At 35.5% G+C, this 20,409-nt stretch overlaps 1 protein-coding gene across 1 annotated transcript in view; it reads right to left on the bottom strand.

Annotated features, from left to right (window-relative positions):
- Positions 1-11,613: 11,613 nt before the first annotated feature.
- Positions 11,614-20,409, bottom strand: part of LOC142342113 (uncharacterized) — a 42,846-nt gene continuing 34,050 nt past the window's right edge. Inside the window, exons 11-14 of the mRNA XM_075393305.1 lie at positions 16,731-16,948; positions 15,697-15,908; positions 12,643-12,781; positions 11,614-12,011 (exon numbers count right to left, since the gene is read on the bottom strand). Coding sequence (XP_075249420.1) covers positions 11,682-12,011; positions 12,643-12,781; positions 15,697-15,908; positions 16,731-16,948 — 899 coding nt within the window. The 3' untranslated portion in view covers positions 11,614-11,681. The remainder of the gene's footprint in view (positions 12,012-12,642; positions 12,782-15,696; positions 15,909-16,730; positions 16,949-20,409) is intronic.

The raw sequence follows: 20,409 nt of genomic DNA, 5'->3' as shown, positions 1-20,409 counted from the left end.
CGCCCGTGTTCCAAACTGAGCTATGTCGCTATTTCGCACTTTCACCTCTGGTACACCTGGCTCCTTGATTGCCGTTGTTGTAAGAGATGTTTAGACGCCTGTACTGCGCTAACGTCTCCCAAAGACTCCTCAAAACCCGCTTCGAACGCTTGGGGACTTTCCTGGACAACTTTAATTTCAGAGATCATTCAGTGGGTGGTATCGGGGTGGTCAATTTTGGGTGGAGAATGAATCTTGAAACTGACTTGTTTTTGTCTCCATTATATCGTCTACTCGCATCCACCGGGGTCTTTGTTATAGCTTCTTCAATTAGAATGACGCTCCGTTTTCCAGTTACCCAACAGCTGTCGTCCAGATAATCTTCCACTGGACTAGATCAGCGTCTAAAAAGTGATTGAGAATATTTTCATATGACAGATTAGATGACTTTGGTATTGTACTTTTGTACTTATATAACTGAGTGGCGTGTTTGGTTTCCTGCCAAAATGTGCTTGGAAAGGCGCTTCATTTGTAGTCATTTGTTTGTAGTCATTTGTTTGCATTTATATAATTGATACACTATTGACTTTATTGCTTCTTTAATTGTGAATGTGTTGTTTCTATTAGCTAATTTCATGTAACTTAGTCGCCTTTTAGCTGTTTGTGTCAATCGCTCTACTAATCCAATAGCCCTGTGATTGTTAGCAGGAGCAGGAATAATGTTAACATTGTTTCTATTAGAAAAATTTTTACTTTACATCTAATTAAACAACGTGCTTGATCTAACCTAAAATTTCGGGGAAATCCATGTATTTGTATATATATTCATTAAGAAATTTGAATAAATTAGGTACGTTAGCTTTATCAAAAATTTCTACTGTGGGGTCCTTAGAGAAACGGTCAACACTTGCAAGGAGATAAATATCTTGATCGTTTTCACTGGTAATTGGTCCATCAAAGTCTAGCTGGATTTCTTCGTTAGTTTCAGAACAATTTCGTAAAGGTAGCAATTTCGATGCTGAAATGACGGGTGTTAGATTCTTACCAATCTTAGTGCAGGGTTCGCACTGTGTGGTCCTAATGAGAATTTCCCTATGCATATAGGGCCAAAATGCATATTGACCCAGGGTAATCATACCCCAACTGCCTGGATGGGTAAGATTTATAGAGTGTGGCATGGTCACACGTTCTTCTACACGGACACATCCCAAGTGAACGTGCAGATCTCTTCAGTCTAAATCGAGGTAAGGGTTCACCTCTTTAAATCTTTGTTCATCGTCTTGGAGGATGCAATTCCTCACTTCTTTCAAAACTGCATCCTTGCTGGTGAGTACTGCGAGGGATCCCTTAGTGAACAATTGAGTCAAATTGTTCTCAGAGACCTCCTCCTTTCAGAGTTCCATGTTTGGTGATGCTGGGCCCTCGCCCTCGTTGGGAGAATGGGTGGAATCGACCGCCGAATTGGGTGTAGACTGAAAGGTTACTCTGCTGGTCGCAGGTGTTGGTGGAGTTTATTGTGATGCATTTGAGGTACTCATATCTGAATTTTCGGAAAGCTGGATTCGTGCTGCGTTCGCAGAGTGAGAGAAGCAACTGATTGATGCGCAGATTTAGGGCAGCAGGCAATTTGGATTGGTTTGTTTGTTGAGCAATTGAGGCACGTGTGGAATGTGTGTGATTTACGATGTTAAAGTGATGTGATTGACAGTTTTTTGATGTGGGATCTATATAAATTGCTGCAATCGCGGCACGAATGCGGGTAATTATTGCAAGCGCAAAGTCCTCATCATATTTATTTGTAATTTTTGCTTTTTGATTTGGTTGGCGAGAATTGTAATCTACCAGCCCCATTTTTGCGCCTGGTATGTGTGCAATATTAAAATCAAAAGGTAAAAACCGATCCACCCAACGAGTTTAACGACTGTTGTAAGATTTTTTAGATCTGTGTTGCTTCATGATTGAAAGTAATGCCCGATGATCTGTAATAATTGTGAATGATTTTCCAAACAAGTGGTATTTAAAATACTCAACGGACCACACCACTCCTAATAATTCTAATTCATTGACGCTCTAACTTTCCTCATCTGAGTTAAGGAAGCGCAACGCGAATGCGACTGTATGCCAACCTGTTGGTGATCGTTGTTCTAATACAGCTCCTAATCCGGCTCTAGATGCGTCGCATTTGATACGGGTGTCCTAGTGTGGATTATAGTGTGTGTTCTCCGTGGCATTTGCTACTTTTTTTAATATGTTAGAAATTAGTTTCAAGCTCATTATTCCAAATAAATTTAGTGTTCTTTATAAGTAAAGTTCTAAGTGGATGACAAAACTGAGAAAAGTTATAATGTCTAACTATAATGTCTAAAGCTAACGATGTCTGGAATGAATTTACCAAGGTAAAGTACAGACCCGAAAAATGATCGTTATTGTTTTAAATTTTTAGGTGCTGTTGAATTTAGAATTCCTGATGTTTTAATCGCAAATGGCGCAATTCCAGATCAAGTAAATTTGTAAAGCAACCATTCTCTTTCAGGTTTCCCGAAGTTGCATTTGGGTAAGTGTATTCTCAAATTATTCTCGTCTAATTTTGAAGACATTTATAAGCTAACTTTAAATGATCTTGTTTTGATCCTCCTATTTACAATAATGTGATCTAGAAAACAACGAGTATTATCCTGTCCAACTAATGTGTAATACATTACTTTTTGGAATGCCATTGGCATGTCAATTAACCCATAAAATTTGGTAATAAAACGATATGTACCTGCACCCTAGCCGCTAACAATGTTAAAATTGCAAAGCCGGGAGGTTTCCGAGTCTAACTTTAGTTGACTGTATGCGTATTTCAAATCCAGTGTTGAGACATAAGCTGTTTCATGTGATGCGTCTGTGTTTAAATTTTGTTGTATCGTGTCAATTAGATTATCAATATTAGGCATTTGGTATTTATTTTTGCATATAGATTTATTTAAAGTCTTTGAGTCTTAAGCCAGTTTAACTATTTTATCTCTCTTGACAGTTATAACAAATGGGGATATGAGGTTTCTAACGGTGCAACTATTCAATTTTATAATGTGCTTTCCATCTAATAGTTTTTTTAAGTTCTGTGTAAACTAAGGGTTGAAGGTTAAAAGAAACTCGGCGTCCTTTTTGATGTGTTGGTGTAAAGTGTTTGTGAAATGTACATTTTACAGTGTGTTTCAATGATTTACAAATTCGAGCGATTAAACCAAGGAAGTCAAACGCTATTTGTTTTGCGATTAAACATTGGTTTTGATGAACATTTGAGACTTGTTTAGTTTGTGTGAATGATAGTCCAAGCTGAGAGAAGAGATATCGCCCAATTATTGGCCTATGACAGTCTTCAACGACTATAACATTGACATTTGCAGCTGAACAAAATCATTGCATTTCACTGATGTATTAATTACACCGATGGTGTTGATTAATTTGTTGGTAAATGTTTTTAGCTCGTGTGTCTCCTGAGATTGTACCCAAAAGTTTTCCTGACTATTCAATACTACTGCGTTTGCTAGACTTCAATTAATGATAGTGCAAACGCTCACCAAATCCACTAAGGTTTTTGTCTCTGTATTTCTGATGCAAATGTTCATATAAACTAGTTCCAATTCTCTGATATTGTCACCATCAGAAATTACAGCAACACAATTATCATCAAATCATCATGATCAGCGTCATAGTTAGCATCATAAATACTGTGTCCTTGGAATATTGTCTAAATTTGATTTACTTGTTCTCCTACCGTGGCAGAAGTACCAATCGTTGCTGCTTCAGAATTAGTATCATCTACGTTGTTGACCCTTGGTTTTGGCTTCATTTGTAATTTTGTCTTTCTACAAAAATCTGCAAAATGATTTGCAATTCCAGGAGTTTTTTGCAGTTTTTTCGGCAAGCTGGGCAGTTCTGACGATGCCCTGCTGAATCAATCTGATTATTTGGTTATGGTAGGTCAATCTGAATAGTTGACCATCCATACCCACAGTTAGGGCAAATTGTGGTCTTGACAAAATTTTTCGTCGATGTTCTGGCTCCGCTCCGAGAATTTTGAATACTATTGATAGAAATATCTGTTGCCTGATTTGAAGGTGAATGAGCAGCTGTTCCTGATATTTTCAACTGATTTTGGATGTCCATCTCAATATTTATCGCCACTTCTCATGTTCTAATGATTCTTCAGCCCATCTCAATCCATTCGTTAGCTCCTCTGTATTTCTCCATCCTGCATATTTGCAATGAAAACATCTAGTATGATAGATTCCCTGTGGCTACCGAAGTCACAGTTCACGGAAAGCTCTTCGAGACATCCGCAGAGTTTTTCGACTGGTTCTCCTTTAAGTTGTTTTCGAGTGAGGAAAGTATAATGATCGAACGTTATATTTATCTGCTTGGCAAAGACGTTATCTAAAATCTCCCAAAGGTCCTTTGTAGGAATTTGATCAATCGGAGTAGTTGGTTCTTGAGAGCCAAATATCCGACGGCCTTTCATACCAAGGCTAAGATTGGTAAGCGAGACAGCTTTGGTGTTGCAAAACTTCCATTTCCTATCACTGCACAGTATTCCCGCCGCTTCGTTCTTCTGATACTTGTTGAGCCATGCACTATTGAGTTTCTCATTCCAAACTCTGTGGTCTCTATTGATTTTAGCGGTGCTATTGTCCACATCTTCTTCGTAGATAGGTTCGAGAGGGAAAGTAACCTTATCTGGTGGTGCTTCTTGTGGGATATCGATCAAAATAAACTCTAGCAAGTATGGCTGGCTTCAAAATTATTCTCCAACGTTCCCATCTCAATGGGGGTTCCAATGTCGGCCGTTCCCAAATGGGTTTTATTCCCACAAAAGCACGTTTTTTAGTTGCAGACTGCGCCATGTGATATCTCTTGATACGAGATATGTGTTTGAGCCACAAAAACGGAAAAAAATAGTTGAAGTGAGATTTGAGGTGCGAATCCACTGTATTCTGTGAAGTGTCGGATTACAGTTCTCAATTATACCAAGCAATAGTGTTACGATTGAGGCTCTGTTCAGATACGTGGAGTTCCGACTCCACGTTTTACATATATGAATACATATATGAATAAACTTTTAACTTAGCGAACACAAGGACATTTAATAAAGTAGTAAACTTTGTAAGTTATGGTACAACCGTAGCACACCAGTGATACTGCAAACCAACTTGAACCTCTTAATGCGCGAATTACATACGGGAAAATCGCTGCAATATCGATGGTTGACTCTGGCAGTGTGTGCAGTCTCAATACAAAAAATCTGGCTAATAGAATTCTCATAAGTACAACATTTGCCCGAGGGATCAACACGAAACTGGACAGAGATCTCAAAACATTTTCGAACGAGCCATTAAAAGTTCTGGGAAAAATTTTAACCACAGTTACCTACAACGATTGGACTTGTGAACACGCTTGCTTAACAGTTGTGGAGGATGAACAGAAACTAATAATTGAGAGAGATCTCTTGAACAGCCTTGGATTGGCAGTAGTGCAACATCAAGCAAGAAGGGTTAAAATCGTTAACAATATTGATAGTTCTATATGTAAAATGAAACAGACAATCGCATCGCAATTTCCACATCTGGTCACAAGAATCGGACTCTCCAAGACACAAGTAGTGAAATCAAAGTTCATCAGAAGTTCACAGCAAAGCACCAAAAAGGTCGTCTCATTCCGGTTAACCTCCAACCTAGAGTTACGGTCCAATCAGATCGTTTACAAAAAGAAGGATACATTGAAAAATTGTCTAGTTGCTCTAACGAACACTTTATATTGCCGATAGTAATCACAGTAAGGAAAGATCACTCTATAAATTTAGCAGTGGATTCCAAAGTTTTAAAAAATCAATTCATAAAAATAAATATCAAATGCACAAAAATGATATGTTAATAGATTCAATATCACAATATCTTTCATAAACACAAAACGGACAACATCCATATTTTTCAACAATAGATCTTAAGCTTGCCTACAGTCAAAAACATCTGCATAAAGACACAGCAATAGACTGTAATTTTAACATCATTTGTGGAGAGTCCAAAAGTATATACAGATTTAAAACCGGATTTTAGGGCCTTATAGATATTTACAGCTGAATTGCAAAACGCAATGGACTATACACTTGTAGGCCTCCAAAACTGCTATTGCTTCCTTGATGATATTATTGTTGTAAGCACACGATCAGAATCCGATCAACTTAGTTATGTCACTAAATGCCTTAAAAAACTAGATGATGATAGGTTGAGAATTAGCCTTCAAAAATGCCAATTCGCAAAAACAGAAACTGATTGGCTTGGTTACAAATTCTTCCAAACAGGTATATCACCACTTGAAAATAAAACCCCAGCTATATTAGCAATAACACCACCATTAACATTAAAACGCCTAAAATCTTTCCTTGGGCCAGTACACTTTATATGTAAAATCAAACCAAATCCAGCACAGCTTTGCCACACTCCTAGGCCACTTCTAAAAAAATCCGCTACATTTTGTTGGACTGAAGAACACACTACACATTTTAACATTATAAAAAAATTGCTGCAAGCACCAAAAGTAGCCATTATAATCCCAAACTGGATGTTCGTGTAAAATGTGATGCATCCCGTTCTGGACTGGCTGCTGCCCTCAAACAAAACACTTCTGATGGATGGAAACCTATCGCATTCGTATCACGATTTCCTAATCCTGCAGAAGAACACGACAGTGTCAATGAACAAGAACTACTGGGAGTCGTTGAGTCAATCGACTACTTTAAATACTACCTCTATGGAAAAGACTTCACTGTAATAACAAACAATCGCACTTTGCTATCAATCCTAAGGGAACATAGATCCAATAAGTTCTATAGTTGTTGTTTTTTAAGACGGATTGACGGTCTACTTCCCTATAATTTCATAATTGAACATATGCCGGGAGCAAAAATGGGTCTTGTAGACTACCTCTCTAGAAATCCTTTTGTCAAAGCTAAGAAAATTTCGTTGTATGATGAAAATTTTGTGGTGCAACGATATCCAAAAGTCGGGATTCTTTTAAACACCTAATCAAACATAAATCACAAACGGTACAAAAGCTAGATAGAAAATTAAAGTTGCATTCACCCCTACAAACATTAAGTAGGTTAATCGCACCGCAAACACCTAATTTTATTTTTGACATTTCCTAAATCTAGATTACAGTTATTGCATCACAACCGCCAAATCTCAATACTTTATTCCCACTTAAAAACGTCAATCGCGTCGCAAAAACAATCGCGTCGCAAAAAAACTCTAAACCACAATTTGCACTTATTAATCTAACATTGCATAAATCACATTCTATTAACAACTTTGCTGCATCCACGCTGCAAAAGTCAGACACTAAAGAATGTGAACACTCTGACCAATTAAACTTAATAAAGCCCACGTTTGACACCAACTCCAAAAATTCACAACAAATTCCTCAAATTTAGCGGGAAAGTACAAAATGCCAACTATAAATACAACCAACTCAAAAATACCTCGCTTTTTGCCCAAAATCGGTTCATTTTTCACCAATCAAAAAATCACTCCATACACGATATCTCCAATACACCGAGAAATAAATCAACCAAATTAACACCCACAAAAGCCCGGGTTACTTTTTCGGATAATTCAACCTCCAACACCAGCAACGAACACCAGCAACGAACACCTCTTCCAATACAGAAACATCTTCCTCTACTAGTGCTATAGAAACCGCGGATGACCTTAGAATAACTGATGCGTTCATCGGGATCTTCAGCAAAAAATTGTTGGTAATCTTGACTGGAAAAGAAACCATCTTGAAAGCAGTACGAGATTGCGTCATTCGCAATGACCAGGAACGACAGAACGATTTTTTACTGAAAATAGTATTGAACCAATATATGCACCTGCAAATGACCATAGAGCAATAGGTTTAGTCGAACGTTTTATTTAAATTATAAAAGGTCAATTATCATGCATGAAAGCACGTCTCAATAAAAAATTTATTCTTGAATATTCAATACGTGCAATTATACAGCGTGTAGGAAAATCTAAAAAACAACAAAAACTATACCATTTAAAACACACTGTGGCAGACATTGTAATACACCAATTTCAAATATTACCACAAAATCAAATAAGGAAAATTGAAATTATAATAAAATCCTTGAAATTGATTTAGAGGAAGATAACATCCCAGGAAGATCGTATCTCACCGATGAACAGCGGTCAGATACAGGCATTTGCTCTGATGGGGAGAAAGAGAGAGTCATTTGGGCTGAAAACGCTCGAACTCACGAGGAGCAGTAGAATTTGAAAGATGAAGAGTCACGGCTAATGTGGTCCGACGGTATCTCCAGACCAATCCCGCGTAGGAAAAAGAGCATACAAGTCAAGATTCAAAAAAATACATGCAGCGCACAGACAAAAGTAAAATATCGACGGTTTATAAGAAGTTCTCGCCCCAGGAAGTACAGTGGGGAAAATAAGCCCGACAACTAGTGTCATCAAGGGACCAAATAGACTGTAAGTAGGAGACCGAAAATCGGATTTTGCCAAATTTGGGACAAGAAACGAGAGAGATACAGAGCTCGGTCATTATATTGACAAACGACTGAAGAAAATACAAGAAAAGACGTTGTAGCAAAAAAAATAATTAACCATAAAAAGGATCTGTTGAGGAAAGACTCGGAGTGTAAGAAATCTAAGCGTTCCCGTAAACAACCTGACGACGTCATTATTGTATCTTCTGGACAATCTTGCATTTCAACTTCTAGTAACGTCGCTCGAGCCTTATAAATGAGAATCCCCAAACGAAACACCAAACACGATGAGGCATTTCACGATGGCCACACGAAATGACTGTGATAGAAGCTGAAGAACGTTCAAATAATTCTGAATAAACTGTTAAAAACTCTTCAAACTGTATTTTGCTTAATTGTTTAATATTTTATTCTTATATAACCGGTGAATAAATACTAATTTTTTCATTTTCTTTATTAATTTTTTTTATTTTTTATTTTCTCCAACAACGAAAATATCATACGGGATGGATTTTATCATCAGAATATCCATTACCGTATTTTAGTTGAAATTAATCGTTTCATCCATTTCAAGGGCAGTTGATTTAATTCAGTTCGTCATGGGTCATTTGATTACATTTTCATTTTGCTCAGCTAGGTAGACAGGAAACTGTCTGTTCATACTTATAAACAAACCAAACTTCTACTTCCTTTTAAACTTTGGACAAGCCCATAATTTTGTTAACTTCCTTTTGATCTAACTGTCATCATTTTCGTTTTCATTCATCTCATTTGCATCCCTGTAAATCAGTTGCAATTCAAATTAGTCAACTGCTTTTCAATTAGCAAGCTCAAACTAAGCAAAGCTATTCGCGTCACGAATGCTTAGTTCATAATTCGGAATTCAATCAGTTGGTTGCACCGCAATTTCCCAGTCAGTTAGTAAAGATACAATTGCTACTCAATTGACTAGTCACAGAGTAATTGAGTACAACAAACTACACAGCAACGGACAGTAGTGGATTTGACGTTGGTTTTTTTGCTTTTTGATTAGGGGTTTTGGGGTATGCTTTCGTGGTTTGCAAGACTGCTCCCATTAATTTTAGAGAAAATGGAGAACAGCTGCCTAAAAACAACTAGCCCAAATTAAAAGACGAATTCGCTAATTTTTGTCCACGAACACGTGTTTTTTGTCCCCCACTATCACCCCTCCAAATACAAGTGTGAACAGACTAATGCGTGTTTCTGTACTGATAATGTTCTGTTTGTATAGTGTATTGAGGGGCGGGCCCAGCCATTAATGTGTATATGCACCCTTATAAATGGTCAAAGATATCTCGGATCTATTCTGCCCCCCCCCCCCCACCAGCTTAGTGAGCATACATTTTTTATGACCCTCAGGCGCACGTGCTTTTCTTACATAGTAACGTGCTATGTAACAACATATAATTTGTAACTGGGGGTCATAAAAATTATTGGGGGGCCGAAACAGAATAGATCCGATATCTCTCACAGATGTTAATGTTCTAGTAGGTTGGGAATCTTCGAATTTCCAATTGTGACCGTCATGGTTTGAAGCTGATGTGAAGGTTAATGTCCAGAGAAATGTCGGTTTTCGGTCAACTTATCATAACACAAATTTAAATGTTGGTTTAGAGTTGACGCCCCTTCACTTTCAAGTCAAACTGAAAATCAAAAAAATAGCTAATTTGCTTTTTCTACAATCAGTAGCTCAAGAGCCCTCTAGTTTAACCATCCAAACAAAATGTTTGCAACAATAACAACCCTTTATGTCGTTTCAACAAGCAGAGCTCTTAATGAATTGTTTGAAGGTGTGTTAGACCACAAATTAATGGCTTTTAATGCCAAAAATGACTAGAAGGCTGTTCTTGCATGACGAAACTTGAACTAAACTTGACAAAATTTACGCATAATTAAGTAAAAAGCTAGAAAATGGTACGTATAATTTACAATTGGTAATTTGTTTCTTTTAGCCAGACCATTTTCTGGACCAAGGTGTTCAAGTTTACATGGCTTGAATTACATGTTCAACATCAAAATTTAGAATTACATTGGACATGGAGATAAACTTGAAGCATGTTGCATAAAATGACTTCATCAGCAAACAAAACTGGGTATTATTGTCTGTTCTATAGTCTGTACTATATAGTCTGTTCAGATCTGTTCAAAATATTAATTCAAAATACCAAGAAAAGTGCGGGCGAGTTTTCTGCCTGTTTGAAAAATCACAACAAAATTTCGATGAACCAAAACAGCTTGAGGTACAGATTTGGGAAAGATGCAACTGCCACAAAACCACTCAAACATCATTCAAAGCTTTATTCCTATTACTCTCTTCAAAATTAATTTTCCTATTACTTTCTTTGATTAACATTGAAAAAAAATTTATTAGAGAAGTTAATAAATTTACAAGAAATTTTTAGATATCTGAGGGAACTATTTTTCTTAAGGCTTATTGAGAATCACTTCCTATCCTCTAACCACACATTCACATTACTATCTCCATTAATAGCCACAAATATAACAGTACTATCAATATTACCCATTTAATTAATCGTAATTTTGGCTAATTACTTTTTGCAATATTTTCAAGTTTTTTCTCCAAGTCCAGGTAGTGCGATTTTTCATTCTGAACAGTTCAAAAATAGACAACAACTTCATAATGTCCATGGTAAATACAGAACTGAAGTTCATTATGTTCATACTAAGTTCAGAGTTCTACTCTGACTTTTACAATTAAATGTCTAATAAGTGGCATGATCAGACTTCTGATCATACAAAAAGTCTTAATGCTATTTTATGATTCAGTACTGAATTATTATGCCACTCAGATCCGGGTTCTATGTTCAATTCAAAAAAAATATGTGTGATTAAAAAGTCAACTAAATTACTAAGCCTTATAGCCCTAACTACGCAAGTATAACAATTAATAGTAAGTGTTTGGTGCAAGGAATATTGACCGATAGGGCGTTTAGCCGACACAGAAAAATGAAAATTCAGCCGACAGCTTTTTTCTAATTAGTCAACAAGTCTGAGTGGGCAAAATATCACTAGTTCGTCCAGCCTTTACAATTGGTGTGCGGTAGGTTTGTCAGCATCAAATCTTGGTTGTCGGCTCAACTTCATATCGGCCAATTCGGAGATAACCTAACTATTTACAATCATCCGAAATTCCTTTCAAAATAGCACTGAGAGCCAAACAGTCCTGCATTGATAGTTTGAAGTAACTTCTAATTTCGTTCCAGAATATCTCATAACTCTCATTCCTCAATCTTGCCAGTTCCAAAAACTGTTTCCCGTCGACACTCGAAAGTTTCCCGGAGTCAACAATTCCTCTGTCTCTCAACCAAATCTGAAGCATGTCAGAATTCCATGAAGTGACTGGTGTTTTGTAGGGGTCCGTGGGGTGTTCACAAGATAGGGCGTCCTGTTCGTGTGAAGTGTTTTGTTTGAATTCGTGCAGCCAGGGACAGTAGGCGTCGTCGCTTTAAACGAGATCTTGTCGCCAAATTTATCTGTTAATTTCTGATTGAATGATAAACGTGATGAATAAACATTTCTATTTCATCGATTGTAGACTCATTTCGATTCAATGTAATTTAATGCCTATTTGACTTTTTAGTGATAACTCTCAGACCGTTTTTATATTTGCCTTCATTAATTACTTTCTTACAGCTCACAAAGGTATTCAAGTTGAGGTTACAGGCTCAAAAGAACGGTTATCAGATCTATTTCGGAAGCACAATAGCGGGAATTCCCGACTAAAAATTTTAGGTTCCGGAGAGAGACGAATAGCGCATGAAAATCTGGACGGTGCTCTTATCAATTTCTAATCACAGGTCAAATTCGGTCAAGAATTGCTTTATCAGAGACATTTCAGTCTGGGCCGCAGCCCGAGTACCAAAAAGAAGATATTATTATGCTAAATAGTCGTTCAGATAATTTAAACAATGGGGTAAAACATTGGGTATATTTTGGGTTTTTTGACAAATTGGTTATTTTGGAATAGGGCATTATGTGCTTTTTGTGCCAATTTTACATTAACTAAAGGAAGGAAAAGTAATTTTTTTGCATTGCATAAATTAATAAGGAGATATATCTAAGGTAACAAGATCCCTGTCACTGTCGTCATCAGATTTCTGCTCGTACTTCTTTATGTATTTAAGCTCCTCTAAAATTGCTTCTTCGAAATTTCTCAAAAGCATAGTGTTGAATATTCGCGTTGTCTCGAATGTGAACTCAACCCAGCCTGTTTCAAGAAAGAAAAGATTTAATATTTATTAAAGTAGTTTTAAGCTCTGTGCTAGTTAGATTGTTTCAATAATTGCTTAGTGCAATATTTTTAAGCATATCACTTATAAGCAGATCTAGAAACAAGGAGGCTCGGTAACGTTCGTTTGCACATCATGTGCCGACCCTTCTTCTCATTTTAGCGCATTTAAGGATAATGGATATAAAAAATTTGAAAGAAAAAATTAAATAGTTTTGAATTTGGATCTTAAAAATGGATTGTCCCCAATCAACGAATTTAAGGAATTTATTTCCATTTTTGTAAAGTGAGACTCAAAATAGAAAAAAAATAAACAAGTTTCAAAAATAAAACAGTTCAAAAAAATTACAGAGAAAATAAAGTAAACTCACCAAAAACTTTCAACTCGTTTGAAAAAAAAAAAATAAAATTTAAACGCCTACCAAATTATCAAAGTTTGAGAGGAATTTTAGTTTTTTAAACAAGCTTTCATCTAGTTTATATGAAAGCAATTTTAATATAAAAGATCTAGTAGATTAAAATTTCAGTTGCTCAAATTTTTTATGATTTCCAGTTAATCTCGAACAAATTATGAAGCAATGATTGTTGTCATTTGCGTATTTTTTGAAAAAAAGTGCCAGCTTAAAGAAAATAAATCCTGTAAATTAAAAAAAGAAAAAGAAAAACTAGATTATTTCTCAACATTTAATAACAAAAAGTCTTATGATTTGAAAGAAAATAACTAAAAAAACTGCCAAAATTTATTATGGAATTTCTTCAATATCTTTTTCTGCCTCTCAAAAGAAACAAAAAACTTGATACATAGTTGGGAGATTGACGGACATTAGCTGCTAAAAAGACTGTTTATACCCAAACCTAAAAATGCTAAAACAAAAAAACCAAAAAAAAGCTCATTCGAAAAAATGAAATGCTGATTCTCAGTTCACAACTCAAAAGTTTCTGAATAATTATGGCCTCACAATCATCTAGAATTTGTGATTGTTCTAATTGTTCTGATTGTGATTGTAATTGCTAGTAAATCAAAATGAATGCTTATCACAATTGACTGAAAAAACGTTACAGAACTCAGTAGACAATGGGATCACGCACACAAAATCAGCCACTAAGTGGTAAAGTGAAAGTCACGAGAAAAGTAGCGCATCGACCTCCTGATGCCTGATAAAAACGTCCCATGATGACAAGCAAAACGAAGAATTTAAAATCTATAGTGGGACAAGAAAGAAAAGAATCAGATAGTATTTTGTTTACTAAAAATAATTCGTGTAGCAATAAGGTGCAATAGTTTTGTAACCTAGTAGTATCATCATATCGAAAAAGGATGCAAATATACATAAAGGGAAAAACTGATTTTTTAACTAAAGAACGTGATGTCTTTAGTTGAATTAGTCTTTTATAATGTAAAGATGTCCTCAAATAACTTTCAATTAGAAACATCATTTATTTTAATTTGACTTTTAGAGAAGAAATCTTTTGAGAGTAAAGTACATCACGAATGACCACAAACGATTCACTGAGCAACAAAAAAGTAAAGCCGTATTAAAGGAAGTTAGTAGAAACATTTGTGTTGGAAATCAATTTAATTTCGCAAACATTTTAAAATTGGAAACTTTGCATCTATGAGAATTATTGCTTACAAAAATTAAAATGAGCCACGAAAATACAACAGAATTTATCTAAAAATCTAAAATTGACAGGAAATCTATAATCGTTATAATTTTTAGTGTTATTGTCATAAATGACCAATATTGGAATCATAACATTTACGCACGGTAGTCAAGGATCCAGCTTGAAGCAAACGAAGCTTCAGTGACAATTTCAGTGACAGCTGCAGTGGCAGTTAAAATCATTAAAGCAGATCTTATGCGGCCAAAATCTACAAAAAATCTGTTCACCATCTGTTTCAGTCTGGTAGACAAAGAGATGCAAAAAACTTGCAATTTTTCAAAGTTATTGCAATATTTGCAAAGGTTTTTGAAAACCTGTTTTAACTCGTGAAACAAACATCTCCAAAACTTTTTTACTGCTAAAATCAAGCCATTCATCCGCGTACACGCCAACAGAAAATTTTCATTCTAACGATAGAGGGAGAATTTCAAAAAACTTGGAAATAGTGGAAAAAAAATTCTGCAATAATTGACGTTACCAATTCTTATACCTCAAAAAAAAAAACAAAATAAGGCATTCTGGCTCTCATGAGACCTTGGTTAACATTTTCGAACGTCGACTGCGGACCATTTTACAAATGCCACAAAATTTTAGAAATACAAATTACGCTTTCCGAGCAACATCAGTTTATAAGCATTTGAAACACCACTACCAAAACCAGCTTAGAACCTTTAATGCATTTTAATGCCCCGAAGAATTCACCTGTTTAGCCCATTTCAGGAGCCGAACGTCATCATGACAGTAAATGCCATTTTTACAAATACAATAGAAAGACAAGTAATAAAATGCCATTCAAAGAACCAAATGAAAAAGGAGTTGAGCATATAGTTCCTCCCCTACTGGAGTCAGAAAAAGATCAGAGCTGATAGAATTTTTCCATTTTTAGTGTAAAATTGCCAACCATTAAAGCGTTCTTGTCTTAAATGACTATACTAATGTTCACTAACAAGGGACTTCAAATCTATTGTTAAAAATCCTTTGTAATTGAGTTGCAATTTTAAAAAACTGAAAGCCTCGAACTGACTGACAAAATTCTAAATCCCTGCGAGCGAACAAAGTGATCTTACCATTTATAGCGATGATTACATATAGAAGCAAATATAAGATCAAGCAATTTTATTGTAAAACAAAAAAGAGGTTAAAACCACGGGGAAATTGTTTCTTTATATAAAAAATTCCTGTAGCTAGCCTTTTTTAGATGCCTCAAATGACAGAAATTAAATCTTTTCCTTCTACGGAATATTCCTCCTCAGTTGCAACTAGGAGGAAACTTTTCCTCTCAGTCAGGGAAAAATAAGACAACAAATGCGTGTAACACTCGACTTCTGATACTCCATTATTGTTTGTGCTCTGACTGTTTGTGTTGATTGGATTGGCCATTAAATTAGGGAGACACAAGTGGGGTTTGTTGTTCATGCCTGTCCTGAGGAACACCAGAAGTACCTGAGGAACACCAGAAGTACCTGAGGAAATCATACAACTTTTTTTCATATATTTTACTGTTCGTTCAAAACAGACGGATATTTAAAGCGCGTTTTATTTCCACGTGGTCAATCGTAACGCGTTGTTAATTGAAAAATCAGCCTCTTTATCACTTTAGTTTTGATAAATCTTTTTTTGCAACAAGTAAATTAAAGTTATAACCATACGGTTAAATATACCTGAAACAAAAAATATTTCAAATCATTCAAACAATAATAATATAATAAATCTAGTTGACTAATAAAAATTTAAAAATTATCGGATCTATTCTGTTTGCCCCCCCCCCGTCCGCATTTGTACATAGAAACGTGCTATATAACAACATATAGTTTTTAACTGGGGGAGGGGGGGTTGTAAAAACACTGCGGGGAGGGGGGGGGGACAGAATATATCCAAATTATCATTACTACTTTACTCTATCGATGATAGTAAGGCGCTAACGATTGCATTATATGTATCCGCTACAAAGGTACCCTATTCTTTCACTGTATTCTGGGGGCACGAGTGGGTATTAACATCGACTCCAATGAAAGCGACATAAAACCAGCATTTGTCCACATTGATATCTCAAAACAACCAACTTGTTGTTTGCGGAGGTGTTACCGATGCTACCCGGACCAAAAAATTAAGATGATTTAAGAAAGCTGCCACATTAATAGAAGGAAATTTGAATCATTTGTTCAAAATCTAGGAAAGAGGCGACGTGCTGTTTGATTATAAAAAAGCACAGAAAAGCCTGATTTTCTTAACTAGAATTCACCTTTGAAACAATAGCACTCGAACCTGATATTGAGCTGTAAGTGTTTCGCGTGTTTTGTTTGCATCTCCGCAGAACTCCTCTGGCAAATCATGGAAGGACTTGAGAAGGTATCCTTTGTCCTTTAGAAAGTCCACAACCAGTTGTTCGCTCTTAGAAACAGGTCCACATGCTGTGTACAAAATAGACAGCAGATTGTCTTCATTTGAGGGGCTGGTCGGTTCGGAAAGGTTGTTCTTGAGAGCTGAAAATGGCTGGTATTTATTATTTATAGAAATTGCAACAACAGATGATTTTATGCACAGGTAGATGGTTTGACCAGATAAGAACTGTTGCTTAGCTGATGGCATTACATGTCTGGTTCATAAATAATCGATTGAAGTGCTCTTTGATACTGTGAAAGATTTTTGTGATCGAACCCAGCTAGAAATTAATGTCAAAAAGAGCGAAATCCTATCTGCTAACAATATTCGCTCTTATGAAACAGTGAGATTAACAAAAACTATTGGTATAGTATTCCACGCTGACAAATCTCAGCCGAATTTTTTTGGTCTCTTGAAAACACAAATAGCCATCTAGTCGTTTCATTTCTCGAGCAGAAACACTGAAAGCCAAGAATGTTCTACTTCTATTCGAAAACAACAGAGAGTCCTCGCTCAGGGTACATAATCAGATGAAAATCAGAGAAACCTACTGGTACATAATCACTGAAATTTTTTCCTCCAGTAAAATTGAAAATTGTTTAGGTAATGCTGTCATTAAATACAATTGTTCAACGGAAGAGTTAACCCGCTTTTGCAGAGATGTTTGGAAAACAAACAAGCTCTTACCTCAACAGCAAAATTTGTTGTATTGACTAGCAGTCCGAGCAATCAAAAGTTGGACCAGTGATCACTCTGGTCTGAGTGGTCTCTTTTATTCTGGGAACTCAAAATGATGAAATGTACTGGGGCATCTCAAAAATATTTGCAGTGGAGGCCTATCATTTGAATATAGATACTTAATCACAGTAACTTTTAACTTTAAATTTATTCTGGCAATTGGAAAATATATATACAACAAAATATCAGATGGAAAAAACAATCATCAAGGACATTTATAAAGCAGTAGCAATATAACACAACTCTATATTACAAAATGTCCAATATCGATAGCAATAACAAACGTATCACTTGAATGTGCAAGTATGTGAAAATTAAGTCCAATATTGTCCAATTTTCAAGAAGGTTTCAGTTCCAACCCTCCGATTTTTTGGGGGCTAAGAACTTCATGCTAGCATAAGCTTTGTTTTTGTGCATTCATTTTTCGCAAAAGTTTTAGAATTACGACGCAGAGGTATACCCCAAAGTTTCCGCCTTAATAAAAATTGCGCGAAAAAAAAGAAATATAGAAATTGACAAAATTAAGAGACAATCTTTGTATCCTAACGGGTTACGTCATTTTCAAGAAATTGAGATACTTTAAATTTGTAAGTTAGGTGACAAGTTTTGTAGCACGATTCTGCTCATTTTAGGTATCAAAATTTCGCAACAAATTTTTATCTAATCCGCAATTGAGACTAATTAAACGCGCGCTTTCGAGCATGCAAAAGTCATTTAAAGCTCTATTAATTGAGCATGCAAAAGTGATTTGAAGCTTTTAAAGTGATTTAAAGATAGAATTAATGACGCGACAAAACATATTTGTTTAGAACTTTGGTTTATGTTCATCTTTTAGAGAAAGTCATTTCATATAAGATATACACCTTTTTCGTTTCCAGTACCCTTACAGCAGATACACCACCAGGTCGGAATCTTTGAAATTATCAGACACTCCGGGCTGACCACCATAAAGGATTCTTGGAAACCATACGTACAACATGTATGGTTGTATGGCTTCTTTGATACCACAAATAAGAGCATAAAAATATCAAAGGTGATCTCAAATGACGTCATTTGGATCACGTAATACATTGAATATATCGTAGTTGCCATTGACCTTCAAAAAAAATTTTTTTCTATGATGTCTGGGATACCATATCCAAGACCCTAGAACTTTATGGCCCATCCAAGATCATAAAACTTATTTTGTGCAACCTCTTTTTTTGCCTCAAAAATGCTGATCACAACACCCTGTGCGGGTTTCATGCAATATATTGCAGATAAAAAAAAAGCTCATGAAACAAAATTTATGGTTTCTTGGATATCATATCCAAGATCATAGACTTTTACGGCCCATCCAATGTCATAAAATTATCTTTCGCGCAAACTCATTTTTTTTACCTGAAAGTGCTTTCTTTAACACCCTATGCGGGTCTTATACAAAAAAAGTTCAGCTTGACTAACTTCAGTTCTTGTGAACTATATTCATTCGTCAAAGTTGAGAAAACAAGAAAAGTGTTCACGCTGTCTGCAGAAGCGATCAACGAGAAACTTCTTCACATCTAAGTCTATTATATGTAATTTCTCATCCCGTTGCTTTCTCGTCTTGAGCATGATTAACCCTACAAAGACTCCACAATTTTGTTGATAATTAAAAGTTGATTCAAACTTTTTTTGAAATATTAAATTTTGCGTTTTTGATCAGTATATATGATACCCAAAAATGGTTTTGAATAACAAAAACTGTTCATAGAGGTGACATTATTATAGTTCTAATTACCAGCAAAATTCTTTTTTCTCAAGTAGCAGTTTTTGGTGTTATTTTGATGAATTTTTTCCACTATTTAGATTGTATTCTCAGTTTTTTTCCAAAATTTCAGGAGATCAGGATCACAACGATATTTTAAGATGATTATGCCTATTGTTTCATATATATAAAATCTTTTTGATAACATATGCATGAAAAAACTGTGATTTTTGAATTTTATACCTTATATAGCACAACGGAAAAGAATTCTACGAAATCAGTTTTTATCAAATAAAAGTCTTCATTAGGATAAAAGTTGATTAAAGATTTTTAGCTGCTTCAATTCATGGTTTTTGACGTTGCTCATTTCTGCTGTTAGCTTTATACTGTTTTGATACAAAAGTCTTGCCAGTTACTTTTTTAAGTACCGTTCTCCTGTATTTTTTTTCTTATGAACCATATACCTACTATAAACGGTGTTCTGAAAAACCATTAACCGACCATTAATGGCTTTCTTGAATACCATGAACCTTCCAAAAATAGTTTCCTCAGATACCATACACGTTCCATTTATGGTCATTTTGGATACCATAGAGTTACCATTAATGCTGATCTTGGATACCATAGAATTTTAATTAATGGCTAACTTAGAAATCATACACCCGACCATTTATAATATCTTAGATACCATGGTAATGTCATGCACGAAAATTGGAGCCTCTGTGGATGAAACCATAAATGATCTTAAGTATGGTATCTAAGATGTAAATAAAACCAAAACAATTAACACACATCTACATACCTGTAAATAGGCACAGAAAAGTTGATTCAAAAATTCGTAGCCCATTTAAAACCTTTAAAAAGCGGACGCAAAAGCGGTCAAGCTATTGAGAGATTTTTCAGAAAAAAATAATGGTGATCCAAATCAGACGCAGAAACGAGGGATTCTTCGGAAAAAAGTGCTAGACACTTGTAAACCTGTAAATAGAAGTAAAAAGATTGAACAAACTCAATTTTACAACTCAGTTGCTGATTTCAAATGCAAATCACTCACAAAATCATATTTAGGAAGAAAAAACAGCAATCAATTTCCATGTA

This window comes from Convolutriloba macropyga, chromosome 7 (genome assembly GCF_964194025.1).
Source record: "Convolutriloba macropyga chromosome 7, txConMacr16.3, whole genome shotgun sequence".
In the NCBI taxonomy this organism is placed as follows: Eukaryota; Metazoa; Xenacoelomorpha; order Acoela; family Convolutidae; genus Convolutriloba; species Convolutriloba macropyga.
This window is presented reverse-complemented; position numbering and strand designations above follow the sequence as displayed.